At 43.7% G+C, this 15,743-nt stretch overlaps 1 protein-coding gene across 1 annotated transcript in view; it reads right to left on the bottom strand.

The window, feature by feature from the left end:
* Positions 1-15,743, bottom strand: part of LOC126191163 (farnesyl pyrophosphate synthase-like) — a 266,033-nt gene that overhangs the window by 96,959 nt on the left and 153,331 nt on the right. The window contains exon 4 of the mRNA XM_049931935.1: positions 15,244-15,456. Within this exon, the coding sequence (XP_049787892.1) occupies positions 15,244-15,456 (213 nt within the window). The remainder of the gene's footprint in view (positions 1-15,243; positions 15,457-15,743) is intronic.

Below are 15,743 nucleotides of genomic sequence, written 5' to 3'. Positions count from 1 at the left end.
AAACTACAGCCGTAATTTTTCCCGAGGGCATGCAGCTTTACTGTATGGTTAATGATGATGGCGTCCTCTTGGGTAAAATATTCCGGAGGTAAAATAGTCCCCCATTCGGATCTCCGGGCGGGGACTACTCAAGAGGACGTCATTATCAGGAGAAAGAAAACTGGCGTTCTACGGATCGGAGCGTGGGATGTCAGATCCCCTAATTGGGCAGGTAGGTTAGAAAATTTAGAAAGGGAAATGGATAGGTTAAAGTTAGATAAAGTGGGAATTAGTGAAGTTCGGTGGCAGGAGGAACAAGACTTTTGGTCAGGCGAATACAGGATTATAAATACAAAGTCAAATAGGGGTAATGCAGGAGTAGGTTTAATAATGAATAAAAAAAATAGGAATGCGGGTAAGCTACTACAAACAGCATAGTGAACGCGTTATTGTGGCCAAGATAGACACGAAGCCCACGCCTAATACAGTAGTACAAGTTTATATGACAACTAGCTCTGCAGATGACGAAGAAATTGAAGAAATGTATGATGAAATAAAAGAAATTATTCAGATAGTGAACGGAGACGAAAATTTAATAGTCATGGGTGACTGGAATTCGGTAGTAGGAAAAGGGAGAGAAGGAAACGTAGTAGGTGAATATGGATTGGGGGTAAGAAATGAAAGAGGAAGCCGCCTGGTAGAATTTTGCACAGAGCACAACTTAATCATAGCTAACACTTGGTTCAAGAATCATAAAAGAAGGTTGTATACATGGAAGAAGCTTGGAGATACTGACAGATTTCAGACAGATTATATAATGGTAAGACATAGATTTAGGAACCAGGTTTTAAATTGTAAGACATTTCCAGGGGCAGATGTGGACTCTGACCACAATCTATTGGTTATGAACTCTAGATTAAAACTGAAGAAACTGCAAAAAGGTGGGAATTTAAGGAGATGGGACCTGGATAAACTGACTAAACCAGAGGTTGTACAGAGTTTAAGGGAGAGCGTAAGGGAACAAATGGTAGGAATGGGGGCAAGAAATACAGTAGAAGAAGAATGGGTAGCTTTGAGGAATGAATTAGTGAAGGCAGCAGAGGATCAAGTAGGTAAAAAGACGAGGGCTAGTAGAAATCCTTGGGTAACAGAAGAAATATTGAATTTAATTGATGAAAGGAGAAAATATAAAAATGCAGTAAATGAAGCAGGCAAAAAGGAATACAAACGTCTCAAAAATGAGATCGACAGGAAGTGCAAAATGGCTAAGCAGGGATGACTAGACGACAAATGTAAGGATGTAGAGGCTTATCTCACTTGGGGTAAGGTAGATACTGCCTACAGGAAAATTAAAGAGACCTTTGGAGAAAAGATAGTCACTTGTATGAATATCAAGAGCTCAGATGGAAACCCAGTTCTAAGCAAAGAAGGGAAAGCAGAAAGGTGGAAGGAGTATATAGAGGATCTATACAAGGGCGTTGTAATTGAGGACAATATTATGGAAATGGAAGAGGATGTAGATGCAGATGAAATGGGAGATATGATACTGCGTGAAGAGTTTGACAGAGCACTGAAAAGTCGAAACAAGGCCCCGGGAGTGACAACATTCCATTAGAACTCTTGACGGCCTTGGGAGAGCCAGTCCTGACAAAACTACCATCTGGTGAGCAAGATGTATGAGACAGGCGAAATACCCTCAGACTTCAAGAAGAATATAATAATTCCAATCCCAAAGAAAGCAGGTGTTGACAGATGTGAAAATTACCGAACTATCAGTTTCATAAGTCACGGCTCCAAAATACTAACGCGAATTCTTTACAGACGAATGGAAAAACTAGTAGAAGCCGACCTTGGGGAAGATCTGTTTGGATTCCGTAGAAATATTGGAACACGTGAGGCAATACTGACCCTACGACTTATCTTAGAAGCTAGATTAAGGAAAGGCAAACCGACGTTTCTAGCATTTGTAGACTTAGAGAAAGCTTTTGACAATGTTAACTGGAATACTGTCTTTCAAATTCTGAAGGTGGCAGGGGTAAAATACAGGGAGCGAAAGGCTATTTACAATTTGTACAGAAACCAGATGCCAGTTATAAGAGTCGAGGGGTATGAAAGGGAAGCAGTGGTTGGGAAGGGAGTGAGACAGGGTTGTAGTCTCTTCCTGATGTTATTCAATCTGTATATTGAGCAAGCAGTGAAAGAAACAAAAGAAAAATTCCGAGTAGGTATTAAAATCCATGGAGAAGAAATAAAAACTTTGAGGTTCGTCGACGACATTGTAATTCTGTCAGAGACAGCAAAGGACTTGGATGAGCAGTTGAACGGAACGGATAGTGTCTTGAAGAGAGGATATAAGATGAACATCAACAAAAGCAAAACGAGGATAATGGAATGTAGTCGAATTAAGTCGGGTGATGTTGAGGTTATTAGATTAGGAAATGAGACACTTAAAGTAGTAAAGGAGTTTTGCTATTTGGGGAGCAAAATAACTGATGATGGTCGAAGTAGAGAGGATATAAAATGTAGACTGGCAATAGGAAGGAAAGCGTTTCTGGAGAAGAGAAGTTTGTTAACATCGAGTATTGATTTAAGTGTTAGGAAGTCGTTTTTGAAAGTATTTGTATGGAGTGTAGCCATGTATGGAAGTGAAACATGGACGATAAATAGTTTGAACAAGAAGAGAATAGAAGCTTTTGAAATGTGGTGCTACAGAAGAATGCTGAAGATTAGATGGGTAGATCACATAACTAATGAGAAGGTGTTGAATAGAATTGGGGAGAAGAGAAGTTTGTGGCACAACTTGACTAGAAGAAGGGATTGGTTGGTAGGACATGTTCTGAGGCATCAAGGGATCACCAATTTAGTATTGGAGGGCAGCGTGGAGGGTAAAAATCGTAGAGGGAGACCGAGAGATGAATATACCAAGCAGATTCAGAAGGATGTAGGTTGCAGTAGGTACTGGGAGATGAAGAAGCTTGCACAGGATAGAGTAGCATGGAGAGCTGCATCAAACCAGTCTCAGGACTGAAGACCACAACAACAACAACATGTTTCTCAAGCAGTTACTTGCAGAGAAAATAGAAAATGAGCACAAATAAACATTTCAAGGCAAAATCGTGACAAGTTACTGGTAATTCTAGAACCGGCCTCAATGCACGCCGAAGTCGCATCGTTGTCATAGCCAAGAAAAGTTTAACAATCGGTGCAATCTTTGCAGCAAATGTACGAAATATCTACTGCACAACACAGTGATACCAAACAGACCTCGTTAATAACATAAGTGTAATCATATCGTTTATTCAGTGTAACATGCTGCAGTAAGGGGCTGTCAGTTCTTTGCAGCGGCCTACCTAGGTACCCATGAGTCCAAAAAGTTTCGACACTGTATTAATAAAAAAAAAAATAGAGAAAAGTTAAGATGGTAGTTCTAATGCTTCCCGTATTCTGCATAATCTCTCCTCACTTGAGTATAATGCACAGAACATACATATAACTAAGTGAAACTGCTATAAAAGTCATCCTGTGGGATGTTGTCCAACTCCGATTCACACTGGCCTGAATATCGGTTATCGTTGACGCTTCATGTGAACTTCTGCACTTGTTAGTTTTGTGGTAGGTTCGTAGTAATAACACTAAGTCCCGTCAACTATGATGATTTTTTTCCAGAAGAAAATTGTCCGCGTTTTGCATTTCAGCCATGTCGTGGCAGGCGCCCACGCGTCGTTGTTTTGCTCGAGAATCAAGGTGTGCAGGACGAACTTTGCACACACTTTGTTCTTCTTCAAAACATTCTGGAAAACGTCTTCGACACTCGACTTAGAGATGTTTCTATATTGCGGTTTGCGACACGACTGCGTTGACATGGTACGGTCCAAATTCACTACTTAACTCTCCGCCGGCCGCGGTGGTCTAGCGGTTCTGGCGCTGCAGTCATTCTGCACAGTTCGAGCGAATGGTTTAACCAAGTAGATCGCCCGACATGAATTCGATCGAAAATTTATGGCACATAATCGAACGGTAAGTTCGTTTACAGAATCCTGCACCGAAAACACGTAATTATGGACGGCTGTAGAGGGCTATAGAGGGAATGTAGATCAATATTTCTGCAGGGTACTTCCAATGATTTGTTGAGTTGATGTCACGTCGAATTTCTGCCCTGTGACGGGCAAAACGAGGTGGGACACGATATTAAGAGGTATTCCATGACTTCTTTCATCTCAGCGTATTCCAATCTAGCTCAGGCATCTGCAAGCACCAGATCCTAAAAACTAATTCTTTTACGTGTATGAGCCGGCCGTTTGTTGCCGAGCGGTCTAGGCGCTTCAGTCTGGAACCGCGCGACCACTACGATCGCAGGTTCGAATCCTGCCTCGGGCATGGGTGTGTATGATGTCCTTAGGTTAGTTAGGTTTAAGTAGTTCTAAGTTCTAGGGGACTTATGACCTAAGATGTTGAGTCCCATAGTGCTCAGAGCCATTTGAACCATTTCAACTTAGCACTCCCGCTCACAACTGACTGGTCGAATGCACATCTGCAGTTTACTGTTATTAGTCCAAGTTCTCACCGTGGTTACTGCGCTGACGTCGCTTGGACGCCGGGAATTAAATCAGGCTCGGAACTTTTTCGACAGATGTGTATTTTCAGGTTGGCACGATGGTATCTTAAGGGAGTACGGGCAAGTCCATTGTCCGCGTGCAGGTAGCAGGCAGGGCAGCCGCGGCCCGCTTTGCAGACACAGGAGGCCCCCGGCTTTCACTCGAGCCACGCTGGGAGGGTCCAGGACCAGGCGTGCTGGCCGGCACGTATGCACGTGCAGCCGCGGCGAGGAAGCCCGCCAGAGGCCTTGGCGCCGACCCGCCAGCTGGCTAGACCGGTTCTTCCGCCGGCAACACTGTGCCAGCTTTTTAAAGGCTATTACGTTGTCCTCCGAGGTCGCGAAACTGCCGCGTCATGCAGATCGCCATTAAATGTTTACGTGTTCGCTGTGTAGTTGGTACAGCCACAGAGACAGTAGAAAGATCAACAAATGTAAATTTAAATCGTCCTAATTCAAAGCGAACAGGAAAGAGAGGAAAATGAGTTGAGAGCTATCATACGGTGAGAAGAATTTGACAGAGAAGTGGGAGACCTAAGCTGAAACACGTCCCCTGTAGTAGATATGTTCTCAAAATTACTGAGATTCTTGGAGGAGCCAGCTATGAGAAAGGAATTCCACCTAATGCGCAAGGCATATGAGACAGGCGAAATGCCCTCGGACTTAAAGAAGAAGGTAATAATTCCAACTACAAAGAAAGCAAGTGCTGATAGGCCTGCATGTTACCTATCAGTTTGATATTATTTACAGAGGAATGTGTGTGTGCGTTTGTGATTTCCTAAGGGACCAAACGGCTGAGGTCATTAGGTTGGTTGGTTGGTTGTTTCCGGGAAGGAGACCAGACAGCGAGGTCATCGGTCTCATCGGATTAGGGAAGGACGGGGAAGGAAGTCGGCCGTGCCCTTTGAAAGGAACCATCCCGGCATTTGCCTGGAGCGATTTAGGAAAATCACGGAAAACCTAAATCAGGATGGCCGGACGCGGGATTGAACCGTCGTCCTCCCGAATGCGAGTCCAGTGTCTAACTACTGCGCCACCTCGCTCGGTGAGGTCATTAGTCCCTAGACTTACACACTACTTAAACTAACTTATGCTAAGAACAACACACACACACACACACACACACACACACACACACACGACACACACGAGGGAGGTCTCTAACCTCCGGCGGGAGGGGCCGCGCAATCCGTGACATGGTGCCTCAAACCTCGCGGCGAGGAATGGAAAGTCGACCTTGGAGACGATCAGTTTGAATTCCAGACAAAGGTAGGAACACCCAAAGCCATATTGACCCTACAACTTATCTTAGAAGATAAACAGAAAAAAAGGAAATCTACTTTTGTAGGATTTGTCGATTTATAGAAAACTTTTAACAATGTTGACTAGATTACACTGTTGGAAATTCTGAAGGTAGTATGGATAAAATAAGGTGAGCGATAGGTAATTTACAACTTGCACAGAAACCATACGGCAGTTATTAGAGTCGAAGGATATTGAAAGGGAAGCAGTGGTTGAGAAAGAAGTGAGAGAAGATAGTAGTTTCTCCCAATATGATTCAATCTGGAGACTGAAAAAGCAGTAAAGGAAAGCGAGGAGAAATCTGGAAAGCGAATTAAAGACCAAGGAGACGAAAAAACAAACTTTGAGGTTTGGCAATGACATTTTAATTGTGTCAGAGGCAAAAGAGGACTCGGAAGAGAAGCTCATTGAAAAGAACAGGGTCTTGAAAAGAGTTTATAAGATTAGCATCAACAACAGCTAAACAAGGCTAATGGAAGTGGCCGAAATAAATCAGGTGATGTACAAGGAATAAGGTTAGGAAATGAGAAACTAGGAAGTAGATGACTTTTGCCATTTTGGCGGCAAAATAACTGATGATAGCCAAAGTACGGAAGATGTAAAATGCAGATTGGCAAAAGCAAGATAAGAATTTCTGAAAAGAGAAATGTGTTAACATTTAACACAAATTTAAATATTAGGAAGTACAATTTGAAATTATTTATCTGAAAGGTAGCGTAGTACAGAGGTGTAACGTGGACAATAAGCAGTTCAGACAAAAAGAGAACAGACGCTTTTGAAATGTGATGCTACAGAACAATGCGTAAGATATGTGGACAGATCGAGAAACTAATGAGAACGCTGAATCTAATTGAAAAAAAAATTATGGCACAACATGACTAAAAGAAGGGATCGTTTGATCATGAGGTGTCACGGAATTGTTAGTTTGGTAAGGGAGGGAAGCGTAAGAGGTAACAACTGTAATAGAAGACCAAGCGATGAATACAGCAAGCAGGTTCATATGGATGTAGGTTGCAGTACTTATTCGGAGATGGAGAGGCTTGCTCAGGTTACAATAGCGTGAACAAACTAATTTTCGCAGTGAGCACCAAACCAACAACAACTATTACCACAGATTTACACCTACTATGTAGGCAGCATCTGAATGGAAATTCTACGACAAAGTAATTAACAGATCGTGACGCACAGTGTGAAAAGAAGTTCAAATGGTCAAAACTGTAACTACAATTATACCTCTCTGTACTTTATTGTAGCTAACCTTTACTGTAAAGAAAGCAAACACACTGCTGATAGTGTAATAACATTGAAACATGGCTAATAAAAAGTGGAAATCAATAGAAATGTGTGTTGCTCCATGAGGCATGTCGCTACCCCTCGCTCTTAGTAGTGTTGCCAAAGAAACGTCAACTAAGTCACGAGCTTCTAAAAGTCTCAAAGTATTTTTCATGTTTGTTGTCGCTTCTTTAGTCACCAAACCCAAATATATTTGTCTTTTCAACTCGGAGGAGCAATTAATTGCATCTAGTGTTCTCAATTATTTGTTGTATACACTGAGATAGCAAAGTCATGGGATACTTTCTGATATCGTGTGGGACCCCCTTTTGCCCGCCGTAGTGCAGCAACTCTACGTGGCATGGACGCAACACGTTGTTGGAACTCCCCTGCTTAAATATTGAGCCATTCATAATTGCGAAAGTGTTGCCGGTGTCGGAAGTTATGCACGAACTGACCTGTCGATTATGTCCCGTAAATGTTCGATGGGATTTATGTTGGGCGATCTGGGTGGCCAAACCATTCGCTCGAGCTGTCTAGAGCTTTCTTTAAACCAGTCGCGAACAACTGTGGCCTAGTGACACATCATTGTTCGGAAATATAAAGTCCTTGAATGGCTGCAAATGCTCTCCAAGTAGCCGAAAATTGCCACTTGCAGTCAATAATCAGTTCAGTTGGACCAGAGGACTTAGTCCATTCCACGTAAACACAACCCACACCATTATGGAGCCACCACCAGCTTGCACAGTTCCATGTTGACAAATTGGGTCCGTGGCTTCGTGGGGTCTGCGCCACACTCCAGCCGTACCATCAGCTCTGCACTCGGGACTCGTCTGACAAGGCCACGACTTTCCAGTCATCCTGGGTCCAACCGACATGGTCATGAGCCCTCGCAACTCTACGCAAACGCCGCTGTTCTCGTTCGTTAAGTGAAGGCAACCGGCCACTGCGTTGTCCGTGGTGAGAAGTAATGCCTGAAATCTGGTATTCTCGGCACACTTTTGACACTGTGGATCTCGAAATACTGAATTCCGTAACGATTTTCGAAATGGAATGTCCCATGCGTCCAGCTCCAACATTCTGAATTTAAAGTCTGTTAATACCCGTCGTGCGGCCATAATCACATCTGCAACCGTTTCAGATGAATCACCTGAGCACAAATGACAGCTCCGCTAATGCACTGCCCTTTTATACCTTGTGTAAGCTATATTACCGCCATCTGTATATGGTGCATATCGCTATCCCATGATTTTTATCACCTCAGTGTACATTTCTTGATGACTTAAGAAGTAACGATATGTACATGCAGTCTTTTAAAAGTATCTCATATTATTAAAGGAAGTAGCACTTTTCGAAACAAGACCAATAAACTTTTGCCTGGAAACATCTCATCATAATCGAAAGACAAGGTCTCACTTTTTTAGTGTCCTCACTGTGTTAATCCATGAAACAAAAGCATTCGCTGATTCCTTCTCTGTAGCTGCTGTCCGCATCTGGAACGAGTTTCCCTGCACTCTGCGCACAATCCAGTGCCCTGCTGCATTTAAGTAGAAGATGTGGTCAGTTTTACCTCTGTCAAACATTTGTCTCTGAGTGACGTCACTTTTCCTCCCCATGTTCTAACACTTTCCTCTCTCTCTCCTGTCCGTTGTTGTTAGCGCTCATTTTTCCTTCCGATTATTTATTTATTCGAGTCAGAAAACAAATACAATACACAATAAGAACAAATGAAAGAAAGCATCTCCAGGCTATACTACTCTTGAACAAAATTTTGCATCTTCAATTGCAACCGGTGTCGCAAGCACAATATCTTCTTTTGCGCAAAATGCAGGACATAGCCGATAATCGGTTAGGAGTTCCACGGCTGTGGTCCGCAGTCACAGGTGCCAGGAAAGTGCCATTTCTGCAGGTTACTCCTGGATCTTGTGCTTGTCATGAACGAATGTAAACTGTCTGTTTTTCTGCAGTATGGTAATTCTAAATGTTTTATTCTACAGTGTATTAAGTGTAACTTATAACATGCTAATCGTAATATGTAATGTACAGTGCGCAGAATGCTTCGTTAGATGTAACAGAGGGCCTGAGGGTCCTAATCTTGTCAGGTTAAATATATCAATAAATAAATTTTAAGAAAATGTTTCCAGTATGTACTTTAAAAATTCTACACAATTATGTGCATATTGTCCTAAACAGTAGTATAATTGATCATCTCGTGGATGTTTCAAGTCTTGTTGCCGTGCTTGCTTAGAAAAATGGTTCAAATGGCTCTGAGCACTATGGAACTTAACATCTGAGGTCATCAGTCCCCTAGAACTTAGAACTACTTAAACCTAACTAACCTAAGGACATCACACACATCCATGCCTGAGGCAGGATTCGAACCTGCGATCGTAGCGGTCGCGCGGTTCCAGACTGAAGCGCCTAGAACAGCTCGGCCTCACTGACCGGCACAGTGCTAAGAAAAACTGGAGAGGATTACCGCCTTATGCAATACACCGTATTATGGTTTTGTTTTACCCAGACACGTTTCAGCATTTTATGTGTTATCTCATTGCGTTTTGGTTTATTTTCTTTCTCAAATTACATTATTTAATACGTATGCTGGTAGCTTTAAATGTATCATGCGGTCATAGCTTGTAATGGCTTTTGTGTTGTGTTTTGTTTCCTTGCTCATGTCGCGTTGCTGCTTTTGTTATGCATGCATTTTGTATGACTAGTCAACCAAGCACAGGAGTTCCTGTCGCCAATTCGAATTGTGCTTGGCTGACGAATTATACAAAATGCGTATATAAAGCACACAGTTTCTGCCGCCAGTTCAGTCTGAGCTTGGTGACGAACAGTTAAACAAGTAAGCTTATTAATACGACGCGAGCAATGAAGCGATCACCACAACATCAAAAATCATGTTCAAAATGTTCAAATGTGTGTGAATTCCTAAAATTCTGCTGAGATCATCGCCCCCCCCCCCCCCCGAAAAAAAATTACAAGCTGAAAAATGCATGGTAGATTCAAAGCTACCAGCATACATATTTAATAACGCCGTGAGAGAAAGAAAATGAACAAAACCCCACTGAAGATAGCAGAGGAAGTGCTGAAACATGCCTGGGTAAGACAAAACTATAAAACGGTCACTGACAGTTCGGGTCCCGTAACACGTGTTGTTGTTGTTGTGGTCTTACAGCAAATGTTACGTGGGTAACCCGTCCCTGGTCCTAACTCGCACGATGAAAAAATCTCGTAACGCCGCTGCTTTTGTCGCTGCAATGCCATCTGGCGTTTACGAGCTTTCGCTTGCATGTGTGACCGCTGCCGCCATCTAGGAGGAAATGCGCATACTAACCGAGCGCATGCCATACAATGTGCTGAGAGCCATCTCACCGCGCAGCGGCAATGTCAAGGTACGATACTCACGTGCTTATGTTAGCGAACAGGTTTTCCATCTACACTGACAGAAGCTGACCAGAATGGAACCTATAAATGAAATTCTTCTGGCAGCTTGTAAGGCGTAAAAACTGGTTTATCAAACGAGAGAAAGGACATTTAGGCAAATTTGTCGGTGGTTTGAAAGCCTGGCAATTGGAAGATTGTTTTTCCGGGTAACGAGCGTCAAAACATGCAGAAGTGACCATGTCCGGTATCAGGAAACCACGGAAGATGGACTTAGGCGTTATCATATAATAGCAACACAGGTTGACCGATTTACTTGGACCACGCCTAATACCTTTTTGTCTAGAAGCAAAATAAAAATTTATTATGCAAATGTTGCTTAGCTACCAGGGGGACATTTTCCACCGCACTTGACTTTCTCGTAAATTCTATTTTAAGAGTCACCTCATCTTTTTTTTTATTTTGTAATTCACTTTCTCTCCTCAAGACCTGTTCGAAAACACATCACGTATCATTCATGTAAACATGATGTTGTTAAAAACGTAACACGAAATTGACACTGACTCTCCTGTATCAGCAAACAGGGCAATCCCACTCCCCCCCCCTCCACCTGCCCCCCCCCCACCCCCCAAGGCCCGGCATCCCGAACCCCCGACTCACGCATAGATTTCATTTCTTCGGACACCCGTATCCCCATCATCATAAAAAAAATAATAATGAGACACGCAGTTCCACCCAGTCAGCGCTTATCTGTTATGCTACTATACCTTGCTACTGGCAATTCTTTCAAAGACTTGAAGTTTACAAGTGCAGTATTTCAGATATGGAAAGATGTCATGCAATAATACGTGCATTAAAGGGTTTTATTGGGGCAAGTAATATACTGGTGAGGTTTAGGGCGAGGAGAAGGGTTCGATAAAGTGGCCCGGAACCCCAGGTCAGGGGAGACTTACCGAAAGGGCTGAGGTGGAAAGACTGATTGTTGGGGACTGCATCGGACGAGATGTGAAAACCTGAGATTTGAAGGAGAAAGGCAGGGTAATACGCAAGACAGTGATAACTGCAAGAAACGCCATGCACCAGTTAATAAGAGCGAAAAACTAAGTGCATTGTGTGTGATAGAGGTGGGAGGGGGTCGGCGATAAAAAGAATTTCAGAAAATAAAAGGTATAGAAAATTAAAAGGGAGTGAAGAAAGGAGTAGTTACTGTGAATAAATTCTAAGAGCAAAGAATTTAATGTAAATTAAGGCCAGGTGGCTGACAGGAACCAAGGACATGTTGTAGCGCCAGTTCCCAGCTGCGGAATTATGAGAAACTGGTGTCTAGGAGAAGAATCCAGCTGGCACGTGTGGTGAAATAGGCACCGACGTCACGACTGTCATGTTTCAGAGCATGCTCTGCAACAGGATATTGTGTGTTGCCAGCATACACCCTCCACCAAGTTATCAGTTAGGATGAATGGGTATAGGGAGAGGGTGTACAGTGGCAACACACAATATCCTGTTGCACAGCATACTCTGCAATGTGACAGTCGTGACCTCGGTGCCTATTTTACAAGACGTGTTAGCTGGATTCTTCCGCCAGTCACCAGTTTCTCAGCATTCCGCAAGTGGAAGCTGACGCTACAACATATTCTTAGTTCTCGCCACCTACCGGCTCTTAATTTACGTTAAATTCTTTGCCGTGCTATGAAAAGAAGTGGCACCCCAGGCCAACACTTCTGATTGTCGGGCGACAGTCAGGTTGCTATCCCATCGCTGTCCAGGGCATCTTCAGACACGTCTTCAGCCTGAAATCACATTGGCTGGAGTAGAATTGTCTTCAGTGATGAGTCCCACTTCGAACTGAACCCCGATGACCAGCGGTGGGATACCAGTCTGACTGTCACCCGCCATATCGCCCGACAACCACGCGTAATGGTCTGGGCTGCCAGTTCTATTCATATCAGTTCCCCTTTAATTGTCATCCACGGCCCCTTAAAGCACACCAGTACGTCGACAATATTGTTTTGTTGCACTTTATGGTAAGCCATCTTGGGTTTACATTTCAGCAAGATCATGCATGCCGGCACACAATGAGAGTTTCTACTGCTTGTCTTCGTGCTTGCCAGAACCTACCTTGGCCAGCAAGGTCGCCGAATCTCTCCCTAAATGAGAATGCTTGGAACATTAGGGGCACGGTCGTCCAACCAGCTTGAGATTTTGACGATCTAATGCGCCGATCGGTCAGAATTCGGCACGATATCCTTCAGGAGGACATCCAACAAGTTTACCAATCAATACCAAGCAGAATAACTGCTTCATAAGAGCCTGAGGTGGACCAACGCTCATTTGTCAAGCTCTTTCTCTTGAAAATATCATCCAATTTTTCTGAAATTGCAATCATTTGTGTGTATATATACACATCACATCTACTGATTTTCGTCTCATTCGAAAAATTCCTTCGTGGTGTATCGTTTTCTTCTTTTTTTCTTGTCTTAGAGTGTATTTCTTATTGTTGTGATATCCACCTATCTTTCTCAGTATCCACAAATCAGGGACTCCTCCAAGTAGCAACGTTGGCGACGTCTTATCAAGTCGGATATTGGATAGAAAATTAATTTGAAATTCCGGTGGCCTGTTAATACATGTTTTTCATAAGAAGTAGTGGGAATACTGTTAAATTCATGCCAGACTTCATTGACAGACGTTCACGTATTGCATTGCCTCAATATAATCGCCCCCATCTTGATCACCTTCCCCTAGAGAGATGGAAGGCTTTGTTCACCGTCAGCGCATCGATCTCTGTTGATGTCTCGCAAGGCCTGCCCTATGGCACGGATGATGTCCTCCCATGTAGCCCATGCCACGAAGAGGGTCATTGTGGCGAACAAGTCGTAATCACACGTACTCATTTCGTTTCAATACGGTATATATGTTCCCGTATCTGCCACCCCTACGTACTCACGAGCTCCTGCACGGGGTTCGTCGTATGACCTTGTGCATTGTCATGAAGGATGATGGGATGCACTGCCAGAAGGAAACATTGTTGTGCTCTCTTAACATGTGCCACTTAGGTCTTGATCCACGTACGTTGTTCGTGATTCCTAAACATGCTGTTAGGATGCTCGAACTGACCTTCCACACTTTCAGACAGTACCCACAGCATCTGATCCAAACAGCCATCGCCGTTCCTTGCACTACTTCAGCTGACCGTCTATTATCAGCTACGAGGGGCGTTTGAAAAGTCCTATGCAAAGTCCGAGAGATGGCACCACCGGCGCGTATATGTTTATTTACTAGCATCTTTGGAAAGAATGTACACCAAGTTTCAGCCATATTGGTCTATTTCTTTGTGTTTGGCATTCGTGTGAATCAAGGAGGTCGAGTGATTGTCAAAAAAAAATGGACGAAAAAGAATTTCGTGTGGTGATTAAACAATACTTTATGAAAGGCAAAACGCCTCAGGAGACTAAACAGAAGCTTGATAAACATTACGGTGACTTTGCACCTTCGATTAGAACAGTTTATAAGTGGTTTCAAAATTTTCGGAGTGGCGATATGGGCACAAGTGATGCTGAACGTTCTGGACGCCCTGTGGAGGTTACGATTCCAGAAATCATTGATAAAATCCATGATATGGTGATGGATGATAGAAGAGTTAGGGTGTCTGAGATTGCTAGTGCTGTGGGCATCTCGAATGAACGGGTACATAATATTTTGCATAAACATTTGGACATGAGAAAGCTATCTGCAAGATGGGTTCCGCGATTGCTCACGCTTGACCATAAACGGAATCGTGTGAAGTGTTATAAGGATGGTTTGCAGCTGTTCAGGAAGAATCCGCAGGACTTTAAGCACCGTTTTGTCACTGTCGATGAAACATGGATACATTACTATACTCATGAGACCGAAGAACAATCTAAACAATGGGTTGCCAAGGGAGAATCTGCACCAAAAAAGGCGAAGACCATTTCTTCGGCCGGAAAGGTTATGGCGACTGTCTTTTGGGATTCGCAAGGAATAATCCTCATTGACTATCTGGAAAAGGGTAAAACTATTACAGGTGCATATTATTCATCGTTGTTGGACCGTTTGAAAACCGAGCTGCAAGAAAAACGCCGGCGATTGGACCGCAAAAAAGTCCTTTTCCATCACGACAATGCACCAGCACACACCTCAGCAGTTGTGGTCGCAAAATTAATGGAAATAGGATCCCAACTCGTTTCACGTCCCTCCTATTCTCCAGACTTGGCTCCCTCGGACTACTATTTGTTCCCAAATTTGAAGAAATGGCTGACAGGACAAAGATTTTATTCAAACGAGGAGGTGATGGCAGCAACTAATAGCTATTTTGCAGACTTGGACAATTCTTATTATTCGGAAGGGATCAACAAATTAGAACAGCGTTGGACGAAGTGTATAAGTCTAAAAGGAGACTATGTCGAAAAATAAAAAAGGTTTACTCCAAACACGTAAGTAGTTTTTTATTTTTGCACGGACTTTTCAAACGCCCCTCGTACATCCAACGGACATGCTATGTGACGCATAACCTTCATGTTACGGCAGTGTTGGCACTACTTTTTATCCAGGCCATGTATTTACCTCGCTCGTAAACGGAGCAAACGCCTCGCATTTGCGCTGCCTGAGGCTGCATTAGCCGCCGAAGACGGCAAGGTGAGTCAGCGCAGTGCTACCGCGTATTTGGGTAAAACGAGTGTGGTACTCACGTCGTGGAAGAGGTCTACGACGTCGAGGTAGTAGGGCTGGTTGCGGAAGTGCGTGGCGAGCAGCTGGAAGAGGCCCGTCTGCAGCAGCGTGGCGTCGTTGCAGGCCGTCTGCGGCGTCGTGTCGAACTCGGGCAGCAGGTACCAGCAGGGCTTGCCGCGCCGCGTCTTCGCCTCGTCCAGCGTGTCCTGCGTCATCAGCAGCGACGTGTGCAGCTGCAACACGAGACACACGTGCAAGTACAGTCTGCAGCGGAAGGCGTTCCGGCGACCCAGTCACATAGCCTAAACGTCCTTAATGCAGCCGTAATGAACAGTAACCTTCGGACGTAAAAATAACTTCTGGCAGCCACTCAAGAGAAGGTTACAGGACAGTTAACCGTTCACAGGGAAACGTCTCAACCGTAACGAGTACCCAAAATAACTAGAAGTCAAACTGAAGCACCTGACAAAGACCGCAGGTAAAATAAGGACAAGGACTAATATCATCCGCGGATTGTGCG

Source organism: Schistocerca cancellata, chromosome 6 (genome assembly GCF_023864275.1).
Source record: "Schistocerca cancellata isolate TAMUIC-IGC-003103 chromosome 6, iqSchCanc2.1, whole genome shotgun sequence".
Taxonomy (NCBI): Eukaryota; Metazoa; Arthropoda; class Insecta; order Orthoptera; family Acrididae; genus Schistocerca; species Schistocerca cancellata.
The sequence above is the reverse complement of the archived record's forward strand: the minus strand, read 5'-3'. Positions and strand labels throughout refer to the sequence as shown.